Source organism: Clinocottus analis, unplaced genomic scaffold (genome assembly GCF_023055335.1).
Source record: "Clinocottus analis isolate CAN_PGR_092001 unplaced genomic scaffold, fCliAna1.0.p SCAF_23, whole genome shotgun sequence".
NCBI classification, from domain to species: Eukaryota; Metazoa; Chordata; class Actinopteri; order Perciformes; family Cottidae; genus Clinocottus; species Clinocottus analis.
The window spans coordinates 3,751,998-3,773,391 of NW_027175965.1; the positions used below are offsets into that span (position 1 = coordinate 3,751,998).

The 21,394-nt window shown below is 42.4% G+C and overlaps 2 protein-coding genes across 4 annotated transcripts in view; one reads left to right on the forward strand and one right to left on the reverse strand.

Annotated features, from left to right (window-relative positions):
- Positions 1 to 542: 542 nt before the first annotated feature.
- On the forward strand, positions 543 to 4,253 carry med8 (mediator complex subunit 8). 2 transcript variants are annotated; one of them, XM_068589861.1, is made up of 7 exons: positions 543 to 607; positions 865 to 986; positions 1,861 to 2,005; positions 2,108 to 2,248; positions 2,399 to 2,486; positions 2,585 to 2,821; positions 3,768 to 4,253. In XM_068589861.1, the coding sequence occupies exons 1-7, from the start codon at positions 602 to 604 to the stop codon at positions 3,836 to 3,838; spliced, it is 810 nt and encodes a 269-aa protein (XP_068445962.1). In that variant the 5' UTR covers positions 543 to 601; the 3' UTR covers positions 3,839 to 4,253. The 2 variants fall into 2 exon arrangements, with proteins under 2 accessions (XP_068445962.1, XP_068445963.1); XM_068589862.1 differs by having other exon boundaries at positions 2,585 to 2,782.
- Positions 4,254 to 11,506: 7,253 nt separating this feature from the next.
- LOC137793481 (pre-B-cell leukemia transcription factor 1-like) overlaps positions 11,507 to 21,394 on the reverse strand; it is a 58,276-nt gene continuing 48,388 nt past the window's right edge. The window contains exons 6-9 of one of the 2 annotated variants that reach the window (XM_068589661.1): positions 20,607 to 20,655; positions 17,987 to 18,099; positions 17,025 to 17,114; positions 11,507 to 14,700 (exon numbers count right to left, since the gene is read on the reverse strand). In XM_068589661.1, the coding sequence (XP_068445762.1) occupies positions 14,605 to 14,700; positions 17,025 to 17,114; positions 17,987 to 18,099; positions 20,607 to 20,655 (348 nt within the window). In that variant the 3' untranslated portion in view covers positions 11,507 to 14,604. Of the gene's footprint in view, positions 14,701 to 17,024; positions 17,115 to 17,986; positions 18,100 to 20,495; positions 20,656 to 21,394 lie in introns of both variants that reach the window. The other variant, XM_068589660.1, reaches the window with a different exon arrangement.

Here is a 21,394-nt window from a genome sequence, read left to right on the forward strand (position 1 = left end):
CCACAGCTTGTTCCAGGTCAACATTGTGAAATGTGGTGCTGTAATTGGAATTGTGATGAAACATGACCTGTCTGACCATTGCAGCAGCTTTTGCCAGAGGAATTGCTTCACCATACTTGGATGCTTGCGCAAGGATGGAATGAATTTAGAAAAAGTAGCTTTTTTTTGTCAGAAGGCTAATAACACAGCATATGTAGCTCCAGGGTACTTAAAAACATAGGAATAGAGACCAAGATCATTCAAATCGGGGACATAAAAACTTTTTTTTTTAAAGAAAACTCATTTTTGGAGACCCAATTGGTGGCAGTCTTAAAAAATAACTGCTATCTTGGATTTCTGAATGGCCAATTGGGCAGATTTGACCAAATACCTCTGGAGAACAACTCCACCAAATGTCATGCTTGTATCAAAATTTGCACGATTCTTAATAAAAAAAGAAGATTTAATCTGCCTACTAATAGGTACATTCCACCCCTTTAGATTTTGAGTCGTAAAAATGCTCAAAACACGTGCTTTTATTTTGACACGGTTAACCGGAAGTGCTTCTGCCTAAACTGATTTAGCTAGAACGTTTCACTGTTAGCTGTTAGCTAGCTCAACGATGCAGGTAATGCTGCTTTAAAGCCCATATATTGTCATTTAGGGTGGTGCTACTTCGCTCTAGTATACTCTGATCCTGTTGTTGCAGTTCTATCTGCGGATATTTGAATGTGGCGCTTCTGGTTTACTTATGTTTAGAGCTTGTAGTCGCTAGCCTGCTAAAAGCTAACGGTAGTACCATTGTACAATGAAGGTGAAGTCTTGTCGTCTTGATTTCGCGTGTTTTTGTTCATCGGCGGTGCGTTTCTCTCTCGTTTCTCTTAGCAGCGGGAGGAGAAGCAGTTGGACGCGGCGGTGGAGTCTCTCGCTTCTCGGGTCGCTCACGTCAAAAACGCTCTGCACAGTTTCATCTATAAGCTGGAAAATGAATACGAGCGATTAACATGGTGAGAAAAGTATGTTCTTCAATGAATAGCGATTAGGTATCAGTTTGTGCCGTCTAACCTAAAGGGAGAAGCCTCTCTGATAATAAGTGTCCAGGCTTTGGCCATTTATATTGGACACAGTCTTTTGAAATGAGTGACGCTTCAGTGTAGGGCGAGCAGGACTTCAGCATCCACCTCTGGGTGTCACTTCTTCAGTCTGACTCTGCGGTAAACTTGGCAAGTTAGGATTCAATTGTGTATATGAAATAAACATTCTTTGGATTTTAGTTTAGTGCGGATTTTCCAGATGATATTGAAATCTGAAACATTTCTAAACTATTATTGCATCGGTTGATGGAGGTTAGTGAAACGCAGTGCTGTAGATAGTTCTCAAAAAAGGGTACGTGAGATGAAAGCAAAAATATATTTAAAATTAGCATCCATTCAAAATTCTTTTCAAAAGAGGTTTTTAATAAATATTCAATAAAATATTTGTAAAATAAGATAATCCTTTATTAGTCTCGCAGTGGGGGGAATTGCAGGATTAGAGCAGCAGTGCACACAAGAAGAGACACAAATAATATCAAGTAATACAAATAAACAGAAAAACAGCAAAGGAAAATACAATAGCAATATTAAGTGTATTCATAAACAAAATTGTATATATCCTATATTAATTCAGACACTGATGGGACACTGAAAGAAGGTTGAGAACCACCGCTATAGTCTATGCTATTTATCAGATTTACAAACAGCTCAGTTGCATCCTTAAATATATGTTAGCTCTGACATTACTTGGTCAGTTGATGAGATTTCCTTCAGCCTTAACGCAAAAAAGTGAAACAACTTTGTATGTTTGACACAAGATGCTGTTATTTGTGTTTGTGTCATTCAGGCCCTCTGTTTTGGACAACTTCGCCCTGCTATCCGGTCAGCTGAACAGCATCAATAAACTGCTGAAGAACGAGAAGACACCGTCCTTTCGCAACCAGGTTATAATACCACTGCTTCTGTCTCCAGACCGGGATGAGGATTTAGCAGTGAGTATCAAAGCCACAGACTGACGGTTCTGTTTCACTGTTGTGTGGGTGTATTCCCTCTAACCTTTCCATTCACGGCCAACGCTTCTTCCCCCTCATCAGAAACTTACAGAGCAGCGTGTCCCAGTGTTCAGCCATGAGATTGTACCAGACTACTTGCGGACCAAGCCTGATCCAGAGGTGGAGGAGCAGGAGAAACAGCTGAGTGTAGAGGCGGCGCGAATTGGCCCGGAGGTGGCACAGGTCAGTTAGTTATCGCACAAACTGAGTGGATCGATGCAATCTTACTCATACGCACAAATGTGATTTTTGTCATGCCTTTTTTTTTTTTTTTTTACATCTGTCAAGTATTTTGCAGTGTTCAAATGCCCCTTGTTATATTTCCATCAACAGAAACAGATCCAGACGTTGAATAAACTTTGTTCCAATCTGCTGGAGAAGCTGAACAATCCTCGGGATGACAGAGATTCAGAGAGTGCAGGTATGTTGCACTTTCAGTGTCCGGTACCTCGTCTAAGATGTAATAATTAATTTAAATATGTTGACTCATGTGCATGTTTTTTTGTTCGTTCTCTACAGCAATACGACAGAACAAACCATCATTCAACCCTGCTGACACTAATGCGTTGGTCGGAGCAGTTGCATTTGGAAAGGGGCTTTCCAAGTGTAGGCCTCCTGGTCCAGTGGCCCCTGGACATCCGGGACAAGGGCCCATGATGAGTGGAGGTCCAACCTTGCAGCAGGTCACCATTGGTGGTGGTTCAAGCCAGCAAGCAGGTATGGGAGGACCTCTGGCTCCACAGCAAGGGCAGCCAGGTAGGACACCTGGAGAGCTGGTTTAGTATTATTGCGCAGTGACCACTTTGGTTGTTTGCGTTTTAACAAGACATTTTTAGTGATGTTAAAGAGATAGTTTGGGCGAATGCGTGGCGTAATCAAAGCTAAAGGCGGTCCAACCAAATATTAGTGTGTGTGACCTTTTTTTTGGTGGCGACTTTTTTTTTTTTTTTGGCCAGGCAATTTGTTTAGAATATTTTTTGAGAAGAACCGAATTGAAGGTGAAAATGATCTATGCTCTAGTTATAAAAACAATCTAGTTATATTGCACTTTCAGTTCAGCTGTCCATTAGAAGGGCTGTCTGACGGCAAAATAAAGTGGGAAAAATATATTTCTTTTTGGTGTCTAAATTAGGTTTCAGCGGCAGTATTTCTGTCAGCTTCTCCAAACTGGGGGTGTCGTAACCGCCATCTACTGTAAAACACTGACTATGGAAAAGGACCTCAGACAACTCTACTTTAAAACATCAAACTATCCCTTTAGTCATGGTTGCGCTTCATATTGTTTTTTGTGTCTTATTGTAGGAATGTTTGCACTATTAATTGATGTCTTAATTTTAGGACGTGAATGAGTTTTTGGTGGACAGGATCTTTACTTCATATTGAAATAATTTAATAAATACACTCTTTAATGATTAAACCCTATTTTAATACCCTTCCACACACAAGATCATCTAAACAGAAATATTGGATAGTAAAAGCTTAACAGGTTAATCTACCAAATAATATTTTCTCCAGTCAGATGATGTTGCTGGAAATTTTACAAGTTCTTTGTCAATCTTGTCCTCTCTCAGACAAGACAGGAATTTATCTCAAATGAGCCTAATGGTATAGAAAAATAAACCCCTGAATTTTGCTGAAGATTTCAGGGTACACAAACACATTGTAACAAAAGCAGTAATTGTCCCCCTCTTTTCGTTCTCAGGAAAAATGCCGAGCAGCATCAAGACAAACATCAAGTCTGCCTCCGGTTCAATGCATCCTTATAACCGATGAGCTCCTTCTTTTTTATTTGGTCTTGGGTTGTGTTCATAATCATTACATAATCGTTACATTTCAGAGACTCGCCAACAGCAATGACAAAAAGTTGTAACTCTCGCCTTTGTAACTTTATACAAACCCATTATTTTCGTGAAATGGACCGACATACCAAGTTATGACTACTGTGTTCTCCCTAAAGCGGTCTCACTGACATTCTTAGTGTGAAATGATCTCAAACACAAAATTTTAATACTTGCGACCATCGGGGTTCATTTTTCTTTTCTTTTTTTTTTGCATTTTTAAAACGTCATTTGAACCTTTGTGTTTGAGCCACTAGATGGCAGTATGACATCATTTGTAAGATTAGAAAGGCTTGTATTTTATACTGTACTATTTACTTTTTTCAATAAAGATGTGCTTAAAGAAGTAATTGGTTGGAATGAATTTATACATTTGAATCACTGTATTTTATCTAATTTATATGTGCTTAAGGAAAGTAATATATACATTTTTAAATGAATTCTCCAATTTCTTTAAAACCTAAACTAGTGTGCTTTGCCAGGAGCTCGACAATATATTTTTCATTCATTACAATCGAGTAGTGTTTACACAGCTCTGTATTGTCAACACTGTACATTGTTGTGTCTTGACATGGACGTACCATCTGCCCGTCAAATGACCAATCCGGACATTTTCAGACATGCACCATGATCGGATGTCTCTTTCCTATTTCTGCCGGTGTCCTCTTCTCCGGCTCCTCTTTGCCCACTTCGCCACGTTACCAAAGGTGAGAGTAATGAGGGCGGACGTTGCTCTGCGTGGCCTGATAATGTCACAGTGTTTAAGGGGGCAAATGAGGAAGTATCGGTGCTGACGTGTGAGGGGGGCCCTCTCTCTCTTTTCTCTATCTCTCTCTCTTTTCTCTCTCTCCCCTCTCTGTCTCCCCTCTGTCCACTCCGATCCCCGTCCTGCTGCACAGCACAGCGACCGTGCTGCTGTCACAGCATGCGGGCCCGCCGCTGACCTACATACACCCTCTGTCCCCAAACGGGCAGACGTCTCGCTGCGTCAGCCGCCGCGCTCGGACGCTCTGCTGAGACAGCTCAAAGCTGCACAAGGTCAGACCTGTGGCCGCAGATGAGGTCTGCGTTATAAACAAAGACATAACGGGCAGCATCATGCATTGCACAAATGTATTCAAACTGATCACAAAGCACATTCCAATGGGATTCCTAAACTCTGTGATGTCTGGTTGTCTTGCTTTACAATCAGACAATGGTTTCCATTTCATGAGACTGCCCCCTCTCGAAACAAGCGAGGGCCACTTTTGTTCCTGTGTTTTTGCTTTTTAATAAGCAGAAATTGAGTTGTGGCTGTAACATATAAAGAATAGCGGGGGAAACCTCCAGAATGCATTCTGGGAGAGGAATATGTGTGTAAATGATGACTGATGCCACGATGAATTCCACTCAGCTGCTTCAGTGCTGGGGTCCTGGTGTTGTGCATGCTGGCGCCCTGTCACACTGTCACGGTTTACGGGGGCCACTGGAATGGAGCAGGAGCGCGTCGGTAATGTTATTAGTGACAACCCGGGCCTTTCCTGCTGTATGACGAGTCAAACATGTCTGCTGGGGGAACATTTGGCCCCATTAGTGTTAAGAGACGACGACGACGTCTCGCACTTCTCGAGAGTGCCTATTTTCCGGACAATTTGTGATTTGAGGATTAGGAAGTAGAGGTGAAACGTATGAAGGTTCAATGGACATGTTCTGTTCAGTTTCCGCTGTCCTATGATGGATATGAATGTTGTGCAAAATTCCCCCCCAAAAAACCAAACATATTTGTCTCATCATCCTTTTCTGAGCTGTGAGAGCACAGAGATGCAGGCAGTGATTTAAATTGCACTCCCCGGAGAGGCACATAGCAGACTATAGTGTCGCACTATCGCTGCCCTGACGCATGCTGTCACAGCCACATGTGACAGTTGTGCCTCTTCTGTATGAAACAATTAGAATATCAATTTACTCCTTGTCATAAAGCTAGCATGCCGCACCAGGATCTAAATCCCATCCCTTCGTGTTGCCCTGCAGGGCCGAACTGCAGGATAGACTATTGGTCACGGGTGACTTGAGACCAGAATCTGAGTTTACCATGTACATTATTTTAGAATAGAAAAAAAACTACATAATCCGTAAAACCCAACCCCTGTGACTATACACTCATGTTAGCTGAAGCTAGCTGCTAGTGAGCTAGCATTAGCTTGTGCTACGCACTATTTCCTGTTTGCCCTGAATTGAAACAATATTTAGATGCTTCAACATTTTGTCATTCCACATAAGTAATACCGGTGGCTAAAGTATAAACAATAAATCATAAAGGAGTAAAACCATGTAAAACCAGGCCTTAGCTAAAAGCTGATGAGTCTAGTTCAAAGTGGATGGATGGTAGTATTGGTCGGTACTAGTTTACGTAAGTATACATGTTTGGTTTTCAAGGAAGAAAAGATGATTTGATTTTGATACGAAGAAATGTTTTGATTTTGCTCTGCATACATTGTCAAACACTTCACAGTGTGAGTGGTGGTGTGATGTCTTTTGACAGCGTCTATCATGTAATACACTTTTCCATGCCGTTAAAAAAAATATATATATATATTGATTGAAGAAGTTTATGCAATTATTAAATTGTTTAGTAGAAGGCATTTTCTGTGCCCTTTATTTTTTATTGTAATGGCTTTTTTTTTATAGCTTTATGTAAAGTCTGTGACAATGATTAATAATCTGCTCCACCATTGTGCCTCACTTTGCTCTCGTGTCTTTAGAGGACAAAACATGTCAAAATAAACTGCTATAAATGCTGTATGTTGCTATTATTTTCCACTTTCACTGAGTTCAATGTGTAACCAACATCCATCCTGATCATAACTACCATGTGTTTAAAATATGTAATAAACACCAATAACTGTTTTTTCAGTCTGGGATATGTCAATGATTGGCAAAAAAAAAGTTAAATCACATCCAAAGATTCAGAAAAAAAGACTACCAAAATGATCAAAACAGATACTTTAAAAGCCAAAAACGTCCTTAATGGGGCCTGAAGTGAAGGGTTCACAACTCCTATATCTAGTACCCATGTGGACTCGGAGCCCTCCTTCCCGTCTGTCACATGAGGGGTCAGCGGCGTTTTCACTGCCAGAAACCTGCCACTGGCCCGTTCTCGCCTTCTGTTTTGACTATTAATTAAATATTAGTTTGGACCCCATAAATCAAGATCGCGTCCTCAAGATGTCCCAGTCCCGACCGGCGCGCTCAGTCTGGAGTCTCGAGCCACGTGATACGTATACCGTATAATGTGGAAACTCAATATGACAGCTGCCTCCTAAATTACAATATACAGTATATGTAGCAGGGTAGCGGGAGGAACCGGGCAGTTATTTGTTGTGGTTTTTTTTTTTGCCAGACACAAATCCATCCTGACAACATAATCAGCGTTGCTATCTCAAGGAAAAGACAGGAGTTTCCCTCCAAAGCGACGCGACGCAGTGGCCAAATGTGTCAAATGGCTTCATGTCCAGAAACGCGAAGGGGGGCATTTAAGAGGATGAAAACACAGACGCACACTCAAAACAAATTAGCTCACGGCTGCACGAGCGTCCACGTGAGCAGGCCCTTCTACTTTTTGTTGTGGGATGTGAGCGCCATAATTATTGCAACAGCAGTGTATCTGGATGTCCTTGATCATCAACGCAAAAAACAACAACAAAAAACATTTTCTTTAATTTTTTTTTATTTTCGATTCATGTTTCGGAGAGATAACTTTCTCGTTTCTTTAATAAGAGCGTCTCCTGGCACTGTTTTAAAGGGTCCCCCTTCCCCCACCCTAATTGAATAACACGATAAGGTCCACATCTCGCTCATTATGGAAGCTTTAGGCAAATATAAAGAACCAGTTTACAGCCTTATAAACTCCCACGCCCTGGATGCTCCAATTTCCTGCGGAGCCTAATTCAAATGTTCCACGGTTGAAATAACTTGAAAGGCCACGATGACACACGCTGATCTGTGAAATCTCCGACGAATGTCTTCTTTATGAAAGTTGGGATGAGAGGAATTCATTAAACATCTGTGGGTGGCGCGTATAGGCAACGCGAGACTGTGGCTAAAAGTCCTTTGCCAAACTGAACCGTTTCCAAATCGGAAATCTGTAACACGCCCACAGTCACTAATTACTTGACCCTATTCCTGCAGAAGCTCCTCTACTGGAGGTATTTTAGGATTGTGGCAGAGGAGAAGACTTGTTTCGTCGCATGAATGCAGAACAAGACAAAGCCTCTCCATTATGTGCCCTCAGACACTTTGCGTCGTCTGCTTGAGTAGCCCTTCCCCCAGGCACGTGTGTGTGTCTGTGTGTGTGTGTGTGTGTGTGTATCATGCTGGCAGGCATTGACATAACTGATGCGCATTATGCGTTGCGTATAAGTCCATATGAGCCTCGTTATTGTCATTGATATAATATGAGCCCCAAGCCCCACTGTGCACGTGTGCCACGTGCACAGTGGTTGAGAGTGATTGACATGAAAGAGCGATGAGAGGCCTCGGATCAAGTGAAGGAAACCAACGAGGATGAGGTTTTGAAAAAAGACAGAGTGAGGTCAGATGTTTGCCTTTTTTGTTGTAAAAAAAAACTGTTCGCAAAGTTGCAATGAAGCATTTTGTGACTCAAAAATATTCATAAATTGCACATGCTTTCTCTCATGTTCCACCAGAATGTCTTCAATACACACCACTTGTTGTTGTGTGCGCTTCCTGGTGTAACCAGGGCCGGATTAACCCACCACAGAGGGGCCCCTCCTGTGAGCTGTGGCCCCCCCCACAACCCTGTGACGTATGCCAGAGGCGCCACACGCAGCCGGAATAATCTTCAACCAATCGCTGGGGTTCTACAAATGCAACTGGTTGCTTTTGTCTTCATCGTTAATCTAATTATTTAAGACAAATCAAGTACCGGCATCAAAACGTTCTGCCCTCCACCGGCTCGTGTCCCCGGCGTCCTTCTGCGCTGCTCATGGCGCCGCAAGCAGTGAGTCCAATGTCTTCTCTGTGTTTAGCTCAGTTAGCTGCTCCGCTAGCTCCGTTGTAAGAGTGAAGTCTGTCTCTCATTCAGCGTTTCTGTCATCAGTCTCTCTTCAAGAAGTTGAACCGGGCGTTGCTTTCTGTCGTCCAGCTCCCACGAGAGATTTCAAACTTTGAGAGCGCAGGACAAAAGAAAACTACAACTTCTGTTGAGCCGCGATGTTTACACAGACGTCTAGGGGCTAACGGGAAATGGGGTTTGAATAAAGTCAGCTAACGATTGTTTCTTCTGAAAGCCGTCCACTCCACTGTGTTTTTACAGGACTTCAGTGAGCGATTCAGGATGCGAAAGTGTTCGACTGAACGACTCAGAAGGTCTTTAGTTCCGGCAGCAGTTTAATTTTTTAATGACAACCTTTAGTTGTGGTTTTTAGATTTAATTTCAGCATCTTTCTATGTCGTTCATGTTTCTTATTTTATATGGCATTCTTTTGTGTTTGTACTTTGTAATGTTTTTTTTTTTCCTGTGCACTGTAAATCTTGTCTGTTGTTGTCTTTACGAGTCTATTGTCTTTGGTAACAAATAGGTTTCCACACTGGGAAATTATAGAAGTTTTCTAATCTAAGAAGGCCACACAACATACTGTGGAGAAAGGGCCTCTTCCCGGGCTGGATTTGTAGTTATTCGTGTACTTTTAGAGGTTTGTAGTTTTTAGGGATTTTGAATGAGATTCTCTTACTTCTGGAACCGAACCGTGACGTATACCGGTTTCAAAAACTGGATTCATCTCCAAGGATTGGGTTAAAATGTGGGAGCCACCTCGAGGCGTTTTCCCATTTGACTTCATATTAGGGTTTTTTGTGGCGCTGTTACCAAATAAACTTGAACAGCTATTCAAATGAGTGAATCCTGGAGTCTCAAAAGTGTGATACCTGTAAAGGTAACGCTTCCTTTCTCATAATAAATATACATGTCCGACAAAGGTTTGTAGTTAGGTTGTGAGAAACGCCCCCGCCCTCAGGCGCACTACATTATGATCCAGCACCTTATACAAGTGATCTCTGAAGGAAACATACATTTTGTTCATCATATTTTTTTCATTTAGACAAAGCTGCCTCAAATCATTTTTTGATATGATACTTTAAACTGATTCGGCTCTTTAGACGTCCAAGCTGCTGTCGTTCCAACTGAATTAAAATATCACTATTTCATCGTGAATCAGTATCTACAAGCATTGAAACGGTGTCCAAAACCAGAAGCTCTCCAAAAGCTGTTAAAATACCAATTTATGCCACCCAGACGTTGATTTTAGTGAATTTGGCTGAAAGTCAAAGTTGTTTTTTCTCCCCGTAGACATCAAGGCATCTTTTGAATTGCAAATCTGTGATTTTGTGGGAATGGCTTTCTCCTCTCGCAGTAGATAACAAATAATAGCACCTGCCATCTGATTCATATTTCTTTTTTTTTTAAATGAATACAAGCCAGTTCAATTTTAGCGCGAGTGACCTTATAACAAAATGTCACTAAAAGATAGTGTTGTTGATTTTTTGTAAACTACATTGAATCTATTGCTCTTCGGCTACTTCAGCCAAGGTCTTTGTTACGGGATAAAACAGCTTAGATAGTCCTGATTCCGTTTCTGATTGGATTTTCTTTTTCTTTTTTTAAATGGATAATGATCAGCGTAGTCTCCTTAAAAACCTACGTAGCATTCGTCCCGGTGGAGCTCTGTATCCTGCCTGTTTGTTCAGAAATTCAAAAGAACGTACTGCAATTTTACCCCGAATGGGATTTGCACCTTTTCTACACGTAATGACTGAATCAGCCTCACAATGCCGTCTTTCTGCTTTCCTAAGGAGCACATGAATAAATTAAACGCGTCCAGCATCTCTCGCCTTTCATGCTTCAAACAGTGGCCCTTTGATAGAAACAAGGAGTCTCCTCCATGTAATTACACTTGATCATGTTTGCATATGTCACTCCCACAGTCTCTGTCACGCTCTCTGATTTCGGATGCTCCTGGGAACCTCTCCCTAATCCACAAGTTAACGTTTCAAGCCCCTTTCTTTTTCTTTTTTTTTTGTTATATTTCCCAAGGATGGATGAATTGGAGGAGCAGAATCAGACATCCTGTCTGGTTTATCTGGAGGAGAGAGATAAGTGTGGATTCCGCCTCTTTCAGGGAACGCACATTAGCCATGCCTCGGAGGGAGAGCAGGGTGTTTGGAGGAGGGAAGGAGAGGGGGGGGGTGTCTGTCTGCTGGGAGCACACAGCTTTCACTCACTTGGAAAACTGTGAAAATGTCCCCTTCACACCCTCGGCAGCTCGCCCGAGCTCCCGCGCCATGTTAGTGGCGATAAAATGCCTGCGTGCAGTGGCATACTTGCAAGTAGGGCGTGCAATGTTATCCAGAGGTGTTGGACTGACAAGTCTGCAACGTGCAAACTTGTATCCTACAGTGACTCCTGACCCTGACCCCATTACGAACGTCCGGGGGTAGAAACCAGGCGCGCAAGTTTGAGATGAGATTCAGCTTCGTAGGGGGAACTTGACAAAAGCATCACATGAGAAAAATGACAAAACAAACTGCAATTTATTTATGCAACAAAAGAAAGTATTTATTTGGGATACGCATCGCCAGTACAAATTAAGAGACCATAAAACACACCTTTCACCTATTTTTCTCCACAGAAAAAAACTGGTTTTGAATTGGAATTAAAAAGACAATAGTTTCCCATTTGATACCTTTTTACATACGCAGAGATCTTAAAAGTTAAAACCTGTCAAGAAAAAAGGCTCCACGGTTTCACTCTGAAATCCTTATAAAAAAGAAGTTAACATTCAAAACACTGCAGTACGTTATTTTATTGAAGAACAAAAAGGACATGCAACAAATAAAACATTTCATGTTTTACAAATTGTTTGTTTTTCTTTTCATGTCTCTTTTTCTTTTTATATAAAAAAAAAACAAACTCAAAAGCATCATTACATGAAGCTTCGATAATATTTGACAGGCTATGTGAAAAGTAGAGTTAAGTTATTATTATTTTTTTTCTTCCTCGAGGGGTTGCAAAAACAATCCTTAAGTTTGCCTTGCATGTCCGGTGCTGTCAATTCACTCCAATGACTTCAGGAGACACGACTGAGGCAGGTTTCTGTGTATCACTTCAACCCCCCCTCTATTATTCTGAGTGAGTCGAGGAGGAGCCGCTCCGAATGATCCAAGTGAGTTTTGTTTGGTGCGGTTGATTTCCACGCAGTAGCTCTAGAACATCCATGATTTCATACATGTGTAATAAATAGAAACACACTGACAACTGTAAAAAAACAAACCAAAAAAAAACAACAACAACTATGGTTTCAGGCTGTACGACTGGTTGGGATTGAGTTTTGTTTCCCTCAAGGGATCCGGTTATGATGAACAAGTGCGATGTGAACGCAAACTTTTCCCGTCCCCTTTGTTCGGACAGGAGCCGTGCTGGAGGCCGGCTCGTGTCGGTGGTCTTTAGTACAAAATAATAACGAGGATGTTGCCTTGAATCCCACAGGAACTCCGTCTGGCTGAGCTAAAATGGCTGCTGTCCAAATAAAAAAGATGCAAAAAAAAAAAAAAAAGAAAGGTGCATATCTACATACTGTATATTGAGCATTCTTGGGCTAATTCACGTTATAATGGGAGCATTTACAAAGAAACAATCCCGTAGCAAAGCCAACATTATATCAAAGGAAAACCAAAAAGTTTTTCACAAAATGGAGACATAAAAATATATCCAAACATTATCTGGATTTGTGTGCCATCAAGGTGTTATTTTCCGTTTTAATGTATATAAACACTTCTGTATTCCAACTGCATTTTTTGGGGGCTTTGAATACAGAGTACTGGAGCATGATGACATGCTCGCTAGTACGGGGAGAATCAAATCCTACGAAAAGAGGAAAAAAAAAGAAAAAGAAAAGCTCAAAGCTGATCCCAATGTCGAGGATAAAAAGTCTGCATTTTTTTGGTATCAAAGTATGCAAATGATATCTCGTATACATGTTCGACCACATACTATACTGTACATACAACAAAGGTCACACATTTTATTTCACATTTTGGATTGGTTTGTGTTAATGGGTGTGGCGTTTTTTAGCGTCATTTTAAAAGCAAAACAAAAAGTAAATGGGCTCTTGAACACTGAAAATACAAACGCTGCAGTTCTCTCTCAAATGTTCCACTTTGTTATCACAGAACCGGGGTTACGGGACAAGTGGCCTCAAGTTTATTCCAGCACTGACTGCATATGGAGTTCCATCTGTGCCACAAGCCGGAGCGCCTGACATTCAGAGCACGGAAAATGATGTTTTAGCTTGAAGTAAACCTAAAGCAATTCTTACCGGGATCATATTTTATTTGTGCAAGCGCAACAAACGTCTCAGAAGGCCCCACCGCGCTCTCAGCATTATCACACAAATGGAATTACACAAATGAAAAGTGAATTCAGAGAAAGGACATGCGACGTGTTCAATCCCAACACTGTGGCACCTTTAAAAATCTGAAATTCAATTATGTTTGTATTGGATTTGGTTACCAGCAGTATTTGGCTAAATTGCTCTCACTGATACACACAGATGATGTCTGATCATATACTCTATGTGCACTCTCTCTCTCTCTCTTCCATATGCCACTCCTATATCTCAAAAATGTCCTCTGTATGGTTTTCTCTTCGTCATTTACAAACGTTACCCTTTGAGTTCAATCAGTAGGTGGTATTGTGCTTTAATGCACGCTGACGTGCCGTAATTGCTGCTCCTGCTGCCGTCGATTTTAGTGTTTACAGGTCAATTTTTCTATGAATACTGTGGCTGCAGCCAACGAGCCCGACAGAATGTCAAACATCTCCACGAGTCGCGCTCCGTTTGTTAAGTGCTTGCGAGAAAATTGTGAATTCTTTGCATTTTTGTACTGTAGATGAGCAGAAATCCTGCTTCTCTGGCAATAAAATATAAAATGCCTCATATGTCACTGTCTCCTGTAGAAGTTCTGAATACAAACTATATATAAATCGAGTTATTACCTGACTAATATGACTGGACTAACATAATAATAATACTTTACAAAGTATGGGGTGGAAAATGGAAGGACATTTAAACGTAACATTATCAAAATTCACCTCCAGGGTTGAACTTTGGCACTGTAGACGAACAGAAACATGTGAAGTGAGACATGGGCCGTGACCGGGCGTGGTGGTGAGAGTGTACAGCCAACAACTCCAATGATTATAAAAATTTGTAAAACCGAAGAAATATTCTCGTTGTTATTTCGAATCGAGGTAGTGTGGAAGCATTTCAATTTACAAGACGTGGGGGCGTTGCGCTGCGAACGACGTGAACACATATTTAAAATAAGAATAATAAGAGAGATACAAAGAGGCAACATGGACATTGAGTGGAAACTGTACAGACTGTGAACTGTGGATGAGGGTCCCCGACGCAGACTGCTCACTGTGCCGTGGCGGTCCGGATAGGAAAAGTGAAATATTTTGTCCATAAATGTCATCCCAGAGCCCAGCTGAGTCCCGCCGCGTGACTACAAACAGTACGTCACGTCCAGTCCTGATGGGGATTGAGCTTAAGTTTTGGGAGATGTAGCTGGAGGGGAGGGGATGGAGGAGGGGTTGTAGTGATGGAGGAAGCTGGGAAGCGGGAGGAGTGAGAGGGTGGAGGATCAGTTGGAGGTGTCAGAGTGAACGCTTCCGGGTCCTTCTGTGGGTGAAGTCACTGACGAGGGGGTCGGAGCATCCTGCCAGCCGCCGCCGTTTGCCTGAGGAGAAAAAAAGAAGAAAAAAGGAAGAGAAGCATTACTTTCACATTCATTACTCAATGCAGCCGGGTGAAAACACAGTGAGGTACGAGGTCCTGAGGGCGAGGTAGTGTACGGGCGCAGCGCGGACTGCTGGGATATACGCAGCCTTAAGCCAAATTGCCTCCCGGATCGGAGGAGCAGCTAACCTGGCTGAAATTACAGCTAATAATTCAGAACGCGACTGACATGAAAGAAATATAAAAATCATGTTTTCAACCAAGCAGAAAGGGAGTGAATTACAGTCTCCGTCCCGTCATTCACGGCACACTCAAATTCTTATAATGAAAAAAAAAGAAAAGAAACGGAAAAAAAGGAGAAGCTGTGCGAGGTTTTGTCTCGACATAAATTCCTGTCACTTTCGTTTTAAATAATATGAATAATATATGTGAATTTTGTGAAAAGACCCCCCGAAACAAAACATGTACAATCAACGTCATGTGCACTAATTGTAACACTGACAGCAGGAATTAACATAGAATAAGAGCAATGGAGGGCCTTTCCCTTACCACAGACAGGCCTGTTAGAGAGCATTTAGGATATTAATAGTACGTTTAAAGCCATCAGAATAACTGGAAATGGTCCTCGACAGCCTTTCATTTAAAAAAAAGAAAAAAAAAGCCTGTTATTTAAGACAGCAGACGGAAGTGTGTAATCACAAGTGGAGGGGTCAGATCGAAGAAAGTCTGACTTTCAAAACTGTAATCACGGCTGTAGTCATCCACAGCATGCATTATGTATCATCTCAGTCATTATCCAGTCATTTTGTTAGATTTCAGATATAACTCTCATCATTTGCTCTTCACTCATGAAATCTTCTGTCTTCACATGTCTGGAAAACTATTTTCCTGGATACAGCATGTGTCTCATTAACAAAAACAAAAAGTGAGACTTCTAAGTCATTTTTCTGATTTATTTATTTAATTTATAAAATAAAATTGAAATAGTAGCATCTTTACTGTGTTACTGGCTCCTGAATTAAAGCCTTAAACAGGCCAGACAAGGTTGAGATGACATTTAGCTCTCTCCTACAAGATTGACAACTTTGACGGAAATTACTGCCACTTGGAAAAATATCATTGTCAAACAAAACTGCGGAGCGCATATTGCAGTGAGGCCCAAAACTCGTAACTTACTAGCCTTAGCTCCATAAATCACAAGCAAACAGCCGGGCGGACAGATATCTCGCTCTTCCATTATGCATTGCGAGGCTTCTTTACAGGGAAAGAAAGTGAATAACACAGCATACTGTGGCAGTGTAAGATGTGGTAGAGCAAGCAGGCGTCCAAGGAGAACCGTATCTGCGAGGTCAAAGGACTGAGAGAAGACGGGGCCTGCATACGTTAGCGGCCTCTCAGGGCCGGCACAGCTGGCTGCGGGGGTGCGCTCCGAGGCAGCCGGGAAGCCCATTTGAATACACATACATGTTTTTGTACGGGGGAGACATTTCATCTGATTATCATATGGCCACTGAGGCACGACGGCGACAGCGGAGGAGCCGAGCCGCGGCTGTGACCGTCCTCGTCCTCGCAGCGCGGCTCGCTGTCAGGGCCATTAGTGTGGCAGGAACATGATCTGAGCAATGCGCTTGGATTGCTGTCCCAAGTCCACACTCTGCTCTCCTTGTGTCTGTCTTATCGATTTTCCCCTTTACGACATGGCTTGTCGCTGTGAATTTCCCCACTGTTTGCCGCCGCCAGCGAACGTGCCCCCAACCTCCCCTCCCCCTCCGCAACCCCCACTCCCCATCCCTCCCCCACCACCACCACCACCACCACCCCCCGAACTCTGCACACAAAATAAGACAAACACGAGGGAGAACGCACCCTTACGGCACACACGGAGTTGTTTCCAGTGGCGTGAGGTATTTCTTTTTTCTCTCTTTTCTTTGTGGCACGGCGGCGCTGTCTTTAATGGGAGCTTCTGGCCTCAGGGCTGCTAATCACGGGTCAGGTGGTCAGAGGGGATTTGAAGTCCAGTGCAGAAGGTGTCACCTGTTTGTGCAGTTGGCTCGCGGGCTGACTGTACGTGGCTGCAGGTGCCGCGGCAGACCTGATCCGACGTGACAGGCTCAGACGGCGGCTCTGCGTGTGTGTGGCCAGGCCACATGCCTGCGTTGGCCGGGCGGCGTGCTGCCCGTGGCGCGGGCTATACAGGCAATCAACTAGGTGACCATGGAGCAGAGACAAGTCCCACTAAGTGGCATTCTGAGCCCCATGGCTTTGAAATAATTGGGAGTGAGAGGAAGAAGAATAAGAAAGAAGAGGAAAAAAAAGAATCCTTACATTGATGCCCTGCGGACTGTACATCTGGTTGGCTGTGAGTCCTTCACTGTATCCGCCTGTCTGACTGATAACATGGCGAAGGGTATCCACCTGAAACATTCAGAGACAACAAACAAAGCAAGGTCAGAGTCAACACAAGGGAAGCTCAAGAGCAAAGAGAGAGGGATGACAAGACGGCGAGGGGGATGACATGGGTACACTGCTGCGAGTATATACTTGGAGACGACAGGGTCCAATCAAACCGAAAAAGAAAATCGAGGAAGAAAAAAACTTAAGCTTTCTGCTCGTTAGAATAAAAACTATTCACATGGTCAACACATTGTGAGGAACAGCTTGGCCATGAGACTGTGAAGGCGCTCTGTGGTGGAGCCAGTACACGCCCGTACAGCCCTTTGTCTTGCCACGGCAGGAAAGCTAACGGGTGTTACGATGGCTCTGTTCCATATAGGTCCAAGTGTTTGCTTTTTTAACGATTGGGTTAGTTCCTCTTTCGGGGACGTAGAAAAACTCTAATGTGACTGTGCATAAACGTGGGTAAAAAAAATGAAGTCGTGAAAATGAAGCAGAATCAATCTGTGGGGCGATCACGTGAGAGCAACAAACCCTAAATGAGTGCTTTCATGCCCGCGAGGCTCAGAAAATGAATGTTAGAAAGACATTTTCATACAAAATGAAATAACAAGAAGTAAACAAGAAAACCCAGTAGTATTTCGACTTGAGAGCGTTCGCACCCTGTTTAAAGGCGGCTACCACCATTGCTAGCCTCAAATTAGCTTGTTTAGATTAAAATGTTACTTTATAACTAGCTTAGAGGACTGAATTTGGGGTTCTGATATGACTTGAATCGACTACTTCTAAGTCATGACAATCGTTACACCTATGCGTGACAAGTCAAAATGTCTACAGGGGGGGGTGAGGTGGGTCTGCCTCCGTATCATCTGCTGTGCAGCTCGCGGCCCTACCTGTGACTGCACGTTGGCTCCCACCTGAGCCCCCTGGTACGAGTCCCCATTGAGAGACTGCACGCTCATGAACAAGTCCCCGGAGTTTGACATGTTAAAAGAGCCGCCAGAACCTGAAAGGAGAGAGGGAGCAGTCGCATCACAGAGAGATAGAGAGCAAGCAGCGTAAGCAAGTCGGCCGGTCCAGGTGGCAGCCTGGAGGGGCACCATGCAGAGGTTAGCTAGCAGCCAGACAAGTTTCGTTAGATGAGAGGAATGCGGCCATTTTAGAGGAAACCAATGGACACATGAGGGCAGAAGAGATACAGCTGTAGCCTGACACAAGGGGTGGTTGTGTCAAGTACACGATTTGGCCGCCAAACTGTAAAATAAGCGAGTATTTTGATGTTGGTTATTCATGGAGAAGCTAACTTACAGTCCTAAAGCAGTTTACAGCAAGTTCAAAGTATTAATCTCATTTCATTTCAAGTGTTATTTTCTTATAATATTATAAGAGTTAAATGTGCTTAATTCAAAATTCAGAGCATCCGTGTAGCAGCAAACAACAACTTTCTAAGTAAATATATGGTATAGCATACCAACCCAGGAAATCCCTGAATGAATACAAACTATGATTACTTTAATTTTGTTTTGTGCTGAGCCATTTTAGAATGTAATATATGAAGCTCCTAAAAAATAGGAATGTTGAAAACTTCCTCTTTGACGTGACTGACGTTACGTTACATTGCCCACGTGTCAGTAGGCGGCTTCGTTTAGCTAGCAGCTGGCTAAACAGCTATCTCTAAGTAGCTTTGGGGGGAAGACATTTTTTATTTTTAGGACGATAACGTGTGTTTGGACCAGGTCGTGTCCTGAAAGCAGTCGCAGCAGAATGGTCGTGAGACGTTTGTTGGCTCTGGGAACGAAGGCGAAACGGCGGTGGCCACTTCCTCATGGACTTCTGTGAGAGCCGTGCTAGTTTTGCTAACCTTGGAATTCACGCTTTGCGCCATCCGTAGGGTCACAACTGGATCTATCAGCTATAAAGGAACCAGCTGGTAACAGGGCCATCATAACTCTGGCTTCCTCTGACGCCCCCCTTCTACAAAAAAAAAAATGGATCCAGACTTCCATGGTGACTGGACACACAGGAACTAATTGCCACAAAAGATTACAGAGATTACGAAGCCCAGAAGACTCCACCTGTGCAGGTGTAGCTGCAGGTAAGCCAGTGTTTTATAATAAGTTATATTTGTGTTTTTTGTTTGAAGTTCTGAGTTGGAACACATTTGTCGTTCAATCTGGGTTTCATGCAAAGTTGGAAATTGTGTGGAGGTAATCATATATATGCTCTGAATTTGTAATTTAGCACGTTTAGGTATTCAGTGGTCGGCTCAGGATGTGTTTAGCCTAGCGAGGAACTTTCAAACACAACTTGTTGGACCGTTGAATTTATTTTGTGACACAGTATAGATAACAATGTAAACAAATCAGTTTTGGATTGGTTTAACCTTTGTTCACTTTTCAGGGATTGAAGCTAGTTGTTTGCGTGTGCTTCCCATACTTGTTCCATGCTAGGCTAAACATGTTTCCTGTTCTGTAAATACACAACTTTCTCAAAATAAGGGACTGTAGCTTTAAAAGATAAGGCTAGCAATATTCTTTTTTTTTTTATTTTTTACTGTCAACAAGTCTCATAAAAATACCAAAATACATACAAAAATTAAGAACTTTACGATATAGAAACAAATCCTGGATCTTATATTGTGTCGGTTTTAAAAAGGTTATGTGAAGGGGTTGTAGTTTTTTGCAATGTTACCCAAACAGAAGCAAAACATAATTCATATTTGGGGTACTATTTACACAGATTTGGTTTGAATTACTATTTACATAGAATGTATGTGAGATTGTGTGCAATGTGGTATAAATAAAAAAAACACTTGTCTTGGTAATTTTGTTTAACAGCATGTGGCTCATTGATAGTTTTCATCTGTTTTTGGACGACAATGGAGCTCTACGGCACAGAGAAAGAAGATGTAGGAGTCAGCACTTGTTAGTAGAGTCAATTATTGTTATTTTGTCTTTTAATGTGATTTGTTGACAATAAGAAAAGGACAGAAAAACCCTCAGAACTGTGAGTACAGCAGAACATGATGGAAACAGAGTTAAATAGTCACACATGAAGAATAGGTATAATTGAGATGAAGACAAAGGACAGTAAGCATAGGGAGACTTGGCATGGGGCTCAGGTTGGCTTATCTCTGACATAGCTTTGCTCTAGAAGTGTATTTGCACTTGTTAAAGTGACCTATTCAATATAGTAATGGTGCATTAGCAGATGATAGGCGTAGTCCTTTGTACGAGAACGGCCTTTTTGTTAGTCCTAATTCGTTCATGCCTTACAAATCACCAGCACCAGCATTGAAATAGCCTCAGACGGATACACTGCAATAGTGGTTTAGTTGTAGTAATGCACAGAGAGGAGGTACATGTCTTATAGCTGATCAGAGCCAGGGACTTCCTGTCTCACCTGCAGAGTTTGGAGTTGAGGGTGAATTTGCTTGGCTTCCATGTGAGGATGCATTAGCCGCATTCACGGCAGTTCTCGCAGCGTACATGTTGGCTTCTTCTTGGAACTTACCAATGTTTTTCTTGTATCTGATTCTTTTATTCCCAAACCAGTTGGAAACCTGAGCAGACAAACAAGAGAAAGTAGTTTAATGCTCAAGAAATCTCAACACAGAGAGGCTGACCACATTTGGGGGTGTGGGAAGCATTCAGAGATATCGAGGTGGTCTTTTTTAGCTTAGCCGTAATGGCATGTAACACTGCAGAGAGGTAGGGGCTACATAGACTGGTGCTGCGAATCCACATTAGTGCCAGAATGGAATGATTGCCAATAACAGTCTCATTATGTCACCATGACTGCAGCTATCATCAGAACTCACGCACGCACCAATCAGTCAACATCCGCTAACACCCATTACTGCTAATGGACTCCCAGATGACGCCAGGGGGGTAATCCCGGCGCTAATGATAAACAACATTAAAATGAAAACCAAATCAATCCTGCAAAGTTTCCAATACACAGAGTAGGTAAACATCTCCTTTATTATGGCCAAGAAACGGAAAGTCTACAAATCATTCAGCCGCCGAGCAGCTTCCACAATCAGGCCCAGATGCATCCTCAAATCATTTGGTATAAATTAATGAAACCAATTGAGAAAACAATCCATTTCCAAATGATGGATTCAAAACACAAACTGCTGTTTACCTTGGCGTTGCTTCCCTTATTATCAATTCTCACGGGATTGAAACAACTTGAGCGCTAGAATGCAAAGGTGGAAAAAAAAACAAACGGGGCCTAAATATTTGCTAGTCAGCAGCTACGGCACAAACAGATTTGAGATGTTTGGCAAGTTCGCAATG

What these genes read in the sequence shown, in the direction of transcription:
- med8 (XM_068589861.1), top strand. An exon ending in ACCGGGATGAGGATTTAGCA is followed by an intron (nt 2,006 to 2,107) that starts GTGAGTATCAAA and finishes CCCCCTCATCAG; the next exon opens with AAACTTACAGAGCAGCGTGT. An exon ending in TTGGCCCGGAGGTGGCACAG is followed by an intron (nt 2,249 to 2,398) that starts GTCAGTTAGTTA and finishes TTCCATCAACAG; the next exon opens with AAACAGATCCAGACGTTGAA.